We start from the raw sequence: 6,623 nt of genomic DNA, 5'->3' as shown, positions 1-6,623 counted from the left end.
TAGAAGTCGCGGCGGTGGCTTCGGGTCCACCCGCCCACCCCGGTGTCCCGAGGCCGGGCGCGTGGAGGTGGTGTGAGACCTCGGGGCGAGTGGTTGTCAAACTGTTTGTGCGAGTCTGTCGGTCGTTAACTTCTGAGCGTTTGCAGCCGCGGCGTGGGGCGGGAGTGGCCGGGAGGGACCGCGGTCTCCCGCCCCCCGTTGCACCGTGCCCGAGTGTTTCGTGTGTGTGTCCCGGTTTGAGTCCGAGTGTCTCGGTTTGTGTGCGCGACTCTGTATTTGAATGTGTCTCTGCTGTGAACGTGTGTCTGTATTTGAGTGGTTTTGTCCATGAGTGCACTTGTGTGTCGGTTGTGTGTCTCTCTGTATTGGAGCATCTTCACTTGGGAATGTCTCCGTGTTTAAATGTCTCTGTCTGTGAATGTCCGTGTGTGTGTGTCTTACTGTCTTTGTGAGCCCTCGAGTGGTGCCTCCCCGCGTGTAGGTGTCCCAGGTGTGTGTCCGCGTGCAGCGGTGTGGGCAGCGCTACTGCTTGGGGGCTGGAAGGTGTGGACTCCGTCAGCGGTCCCTTTTCCCACTCACATCATATTTTATAAACGCTACGCAAAAAAAAAAAAAAAAAATGCAGCGGTCAGTTTCTTTTTTTTTTCCTTTGCAGGCTTTCGCCTTTTAGGTGGAAATAACCCAGACAACTCTCTTTTGAATTTCAAGGGCCCTCCACCTCCCCTGCCACGAACTCTGCCTACTGTTTGTCCTGTGAACAGATAATTTTTCTAAAAAATAGGAGGCATTTTTAGCTTTTGCACCACCAACCCCCCCGCCCCCTTTTCTCTAATTGCCATGTAGCAGGCATGAGGTTGAAGGATCAGCCGGGCCAGCAGAGATGATGTGCTACAGTATTTATTTATTTTGGAAGAAAGGCTGTAATTAACCCTAAATAACAGCCCTCGTAGCAGCCTGCAGAGGGAAGCCTCCCGGTCTATCAAAGACCGGCCGAACGGGGCCGGACCGCGGCTGACATAAGTCACAGATACCGAAACTATGCGCCTGATAATGATATAATTAGGGGATCAGAGGTTTCTGACTGCTGCGGACTTCAAAAGCTTTAAAAGAAGCCAGCAGCCTCTCCTGTAGCCGTCCTGACTGAAGCAGACATTTTTGTTTAATCACCACGTACAGTAACCAGAAAGGGGGGCAGACAGAAGAGCATTGTTCCCTGCTTCAAAATACCAGTCCCCTCCTGGCCTTTTCGCATGCCACAGGAAGAAACTTTATGAAACGGCAGAAATATAGTTTTAATACAGTAACACAAAAGTCTATTCAACTTGCTCCAATGTGGCTCCAATTAAAAAAAAAAAAAGTTGTTAGAACTTTCCTAGTTACCTGTCAAATTTTTATTAGACTGTTTTAGGTCATTGAAAATATAGTCTTTAAAATAGGCTCTCATAAACATTTAAGCAGCATTTTGCTTGTATTCAGCTTTCTTTTTTTCTGCATGAGGTCTGAAGTGCATGGAATCAACATGGACTTTTAATCTGTTTTATTTCTTCTTTCAACCTATATGTGGAATTTGTCAGACTTAGGGATATTCAGTCATCACCCGCTTAAAATCAGTGAGCTTTCTGCAAAAAAAGCGGGTAAGCTTGGAGAGAGGAGTAAAGAACTTGTGCAAAGCAGGATTCTAACTGGAAGGTCTTATTTACTGGAGAAGGGAAGGGACCCTGGCCCAGACCTAGGACAGGAGGAGGACCTCTGGCTTTGCACGGTGAAACTCAAGTTGGCAAAGATCTGTGTTTAGTTGGCTGGGTTTTCTTTTTTTTTTTTTTTAAAGAACTGAAGCACTAGGAGCCTTATGGTGGCATGGAATTTGGACAGATAATTAAATGAGACATCTTACTCAGGCATTCACGAAAGGAGGAGAAAGAAGAAAGGTGAGGCTGGGAGGAGATTTGTAGAGCAGCAGTGCCTGGTGTTGGTGTTTAGTTTCAGAGCTTTGGTTTCAGAGCTTTGGTTTCTGTAACTAAGACTTCAGATGGAGAAGCTGGGGAGAGGCATGTACCTGAGTTCAGTTCACAGCAGGCTACAGCCGTGGCCTGTGACAGTGGCCGAGGTCCACCAGGTCAAGTATCATGTGAGTGATCTTTCCCAGCCCCAGATTGTTTCAACCAGAAATTGACATGGAAGTCTCAGATCTTGTGGCAGAATGTTAACCCGCTTGCAACTCACAAACTAAGTTTTATAAAGGAAACTTTTAATCACTTCCTGTAGAAAAATTTGAGGTTTCCTCAAGGATTTTTCATTCAAGCAGCAGAGGATTTTCAGTTTCAATGTTTCCCGTTTTAGATCCCATGTTGAATTACACATAAAACTGGGGAGTTGAGGGGTGGGGGGAGGAGGGAGCCTTGCAGTTTCACCCCCTCCTCCCTGCCCCCAGTTTTATGACTTTCCATTTGGGCTGAAAGAAATTGACTTTGGCAAGCAAACCACTAATTGTAAACTGCCTAGTTCCTGTTTTACAATATCTGACTAAAAGCTCCCCTGCATGAACAGATCTTTATAGGCAAAGTTTGCCTTTTCTAGAGAGGTTGCAAATAGCTGCCCAGTTTCATAGTTTTAAAACCTCCTGACCAGAGCAATTTCTAGATTGTTGTGTTTCTAGTTAATAACTTTATAAGGTGTTAGCGAAAGCTCTTAAACCTTGGCACAGCCCTTCGAGGTAGTAAACAATTCAGCAGTTCCGATCAAATATTTATACTGACAAAATCAAAAAGCCTAGCATTTTACGTTGTATGGTCATGTAGGATTAAAACAAGTCAATAATGTAATTTACCTTACGGTAGGAGAAATCCTGGTGATGATTATTTTGCTTCAAAGACAAAAGTGTTTTTAATTACTTGCTAGCTTATCCTACACTGAACTTTCATCCTCTGCTATGTGGATTAATACATTTCTAAGATGATATTTACCTGACTTGGGATTCGAGCACTGACTTGCACAAGGGGCTCTAGGGATCCATGTGGTCAGCCCTTCTAAGCCCTCAGCTGAATATTCCCTAAAGTGAATGTCTTCGAAATTTGGGGTCTGGTGGCGCTAGCGGTAAAGAACCCACCTGTCAATGCAGAAGACTTTAGAGACACAGGTTCAGTCCCTGGGTCGGGAAGATCCCCTGGGGGAGGGCATGGCAACCCACTCCAGTATTCTTGCCTGGAGAACCCCATGGACAGAGGAGCCTGGTGGGCTACAGTCCATGGGATCTCAAAGGGTCAGACATGACTGAGCGACTTAGCACAGCACAGTTGTTGAAGCTGATGCTTTATCTGGTCTCTGAAGCCATTTGATGCAATTGCCCATCATTTTCAGGTGAAATCAGATGCTACTGTGATGCAGCCCACTGCGTGGCTACTGGTTACATGTGTAAATCTGAGCTGAGCGCCTGCTTCTCCAGACTTCTGGATCCTCAGAACACCAATTCCCCGCTCACCCATGGCTGCCTGGACTCCCTGGCAAGCACAGCGGACATCTGCCAAGCCAGACAGGCTCGCAACCACTCCGGCAGCCCCTTGCCCTCTTTGGAGTGCTGTCACGAAGACATGTGCAACTATAGGGGGCTACAGGATGTCCTCACCCCGCCCAAGGGGGAGGCCTCAGGTAGGAGTGGCACCCCCCTGACCAAACCCTCGCTTGGCCTCTAGGCTTGTGACAGCCGTGGCTTTGTCTGTCTGCTATTGATTTTGTTGTTGATGTAATTAGAGACGGCTGAGGGAGAAGCCAGGCTGGGTGCAAAGATGCATCTCCATTGAGTGACTTTCATGTCTGCCTGAGCCCTAGATATCTGTCTGCATAATAGGTTTTGCCTGTTTTTTCCCCAATATTTTGAAGCCATTAAAAGGCCATTAATAATCAAAATAAACAAATGTTTTTGGAAGCTCCTCTGCCTCCTTGGGCAGCATTTCTGTTCTAAATGTTGATTGAATCGGAAACCTCTGTTTAAAGGGATTGCTGTTGTTCAGTCACTCAGTTGTGTCCAACAGTTTGTGACCCCATGGACTGCAGCACGCCCGGCTTCCCTGTCCTTCACCACCTCCTGGAGTTTGCTCAAACTCATGCCCATTGAGTTGGGGATGCCATCCAACCATCTCCTCCTCTGTCATCCTCTTCTTCTGCCCTCAATCCTTCGAAGCATCAGGGTCTTTCCCAGTGAGTCGGCTGTTTGCATCAGGTGGCCAATATATTGGAGCTTCAGCTTTAGCATCAGTCCTTCCAATGAATATTCAGGGTTGATTTCCTTTAGGATTGACTGGTTTGATCTCCTTTAAGGGGGGGTACTGCATTTAAAAGGAGAGAGGCTCTCACAAAGCTCCAGGAAAGGGTGACCATGTTTGATGGGTTTGCTTTTGCCCCCTCTAGGACAAGGGAACAGGTATCAGCACGATGGTAACAGAAACCTCATCACCAAAGTGCAGGAGCTGACGTCCTCCAAAGAGCTGTGGTTCCGGGCAGCAGTGATCGCAGTTCCCATCGCTGGGGGGCTGATCCTGGTGTTGCTAATTATGCTGGCCCTGAGGATGCTGCGGAGCGAGAACAAGAGGCTGCAGGAGCAGCGGCAGCAGATGCTGTCACGTTTGCACTACAGCTTCCATGGACACCACTCCAAAAAGGGGCAGGTGGCGAAGTTGGACTTGGAGTGCATGGTGCCCGTGAGTGGCCATGAGAACTGCTGTCTGACCTGCGATAAGATGAGACAAGCCGACCTCAGCCACGACCGCATCCTGTCGCTTGTGCACTGGGGCATGTACAGCGGGCACGGGAAGCTGGAGTTCGTATGACTGGGCCTCACGGAACTGGATGTCTGGGACGCTCTTGAGTTCTGCTGGGTGGGAGCACTTTATCTGAAGAAAAAACTAACTCGCGTCATCATCTGCGAGAGATGGAATGACCTCTGCAAACAGCATCTTGGCTATTTCTTCTGAAGGATTATTTGCACAGACTTAAATACAGTCAAAATGTATTATTTCCTTTAAAATTATTAAAAAGCAAAGAGAGGACTCTGTACACTGTTACCAGGGTTATTTGCATCCAGAGGGAGCTAGAATTGAGTACCTAAATAAACAAATGTGTTCTCTGTAAGCTCCTACATCTGGATTTATTGTAAAGATTTAAAATATATATATATATATATTTTGTCTGAAATTTAGTGGTGTCTTGTCATAAATTAAAAACTAAGCCGGAAGGGCAAGGAACTACATGTTAATTATACAACTGAAGACCTATGATTGCTCAGTGTAGGATCTCAACTATAGATTTTGGCTTGACTCTTTTTTTCTTAACAAGACCAAGATCTTGTTTGTTCTTACATGGCCAATGTGTCGTTTTCTTACAGCGTGGAGAATTTCTAAATGTGTATTGCCCATCATTCAGTGTCTTACCCACAGTTTTTTGTTAGGATAATTCTGGTTTTAGCTTTCATCAAAGAGAAATTGGAAACTTATTTATACCTGAGTCAGATATCATTGATCAATTTCCGAAGTTGCCTTAGCAAAAGGTGATCTTTATCAGCTTGGTCCAAGTGCTCTGGAATTTGTTTTTAAATGTGTCTCTACCTCCCATCAGAAAAGGAAAAAAGCCTACTAAATGAATCTTTTTTTTTTTTTTTTCAAAGTTAATCACTGTCTACTTTTACTGTTAATTAATTCATCAGTTTATTCTGGACTTAATTAAATATTTTGGACCCCAAATTAGCCAAACATTATTGTCTCATGCTTGTAGTTTTTAAACCTTCCTTCAACAGAGTGTTATAATGATAAATTTTTTTTACTTCTCAATCTTAGAGTTTCAATAGTGAACATTATACGTCAGTTAAGATTTAAATAATAATTTCTCCCCCAAATGATTCTTTTATTAATATAATCAAATAGACTGTTGATTTTAGCCACTAACACACTAAATAATAGTGTTTCCACTCCTGGAGGACTTTGGCAATAAAGCCCAGCCTGAATTTAAAGCTATGCCAGATGTGTACTTTTCCTCTAAAATGGGTCTTTATTATTATCTTAAATATGAGAATAATATGTAGGTTCTTTTCTTGATTCTTTTGTATATTTGAAACTTTTGCTTAAAAATTAACCTATAGCCTGCATATTTGAGTACCTGTGGGGTTTCCTTTTATGAATGTTAAAAAGGATTTTTTGCATATATTCGGGGATATTTTATGATCAGCATACTTTGGGTCCCTTAAGACAGGTGCCGTCACTCAGTTGATGGAAGAATCTGAGTTGAAATGAGTAGTCTAAAAATGAATACCTAGGTTATTTAATAACTAATAAGCCACAGCCCCAAATAAATTAGGCTATGGAATAAATACGCGTTTTAATAAATGATGGCATTCATATTGTGCTTTTTGAGACTGAGAATTCTTGCATGTGTGACTTACAGTTCATAAAGTGTTACATTTTCTGTGCATCCATTTTTTTTGAGAGAGTTAAAGAATTTGGGGGCCTAACTCTCCAAACCTAAGGGAAGAGAAGGAATCAAAATGGCCAGTTAGTGAAATTTTTGCCCTCACCATCTCTTTCAAGCTTTAGATCAAATTACAGTAGTTTTGGGGCTTGAAGATTAAAAGGCTTCTT

General features: G+C 44.0%; 1 protein-coding gene across 1 annotated transcript; it reads left to right on the top strand.

Moving 5' to 3' along the window:
• The first annotated feature begins 3,274 nt into the window (after positions 1-3,274).
• Positions 3,275-6,388, top strand: BAMBI (BMP and activin membrane-bound inhibitor). The gene is made up of 2 exons (XM_010860031.1): positions 3,275-3,645; positions 4,405-6,388. The coding sequence occupies exons 1-2, from the start codon at positions 3,408-3,410 to the stop codon at positions 4,821-4,823; spliced, it is 657 nt and encodes a 218-aa protein (XP_010858333.1). The 5' UTR covers positions 3,275-3,407; the 3' UTR covers positions 4,824-6,388.
• Positions 6,389-6,623: the final 235 nt, after the last annotated feature.

This window comes from Bison bison, unplaced genomic scaffold (assembly GCF_000754665.1).
Source record: "Bison bison bison isolate TAMUID 2011002044 unplaced genomic scaffold, Bison_UMD1.0 scf7180017864461, whole genome shotgun sequence".
Classification (NCBI taxonomy): Eukaryota; Metazoa; Chordata; class Mammalia; order Artiodactyla; family Bovidae; genus Bison; species Bison bison.
The sequence above is the reverse complement of the archived record's forward strand: the minus strand, read 5'-3'. Positions and strand labels throughout refer to the sequence as shown.

What these genes read in the sequence shown, in the direction of transcription:
- BAMBI (XM_010860031.1), top strand. Translation starts at nt 3,408, where the DNA reads ATGTGTAAATCTGAGCTGAGCGCCTGCTTCTCCAGACTTCTGGATCCT. An exon ending in GCCCAAGGGGGAGGCCTCAG is followed by an intron (nt 3,646 to 4,404) that starts GTAGGAGTGGCA and finishes TGCCCCCTCTAG; the next exon opens with GACAAGGGAACAGGTATCAG.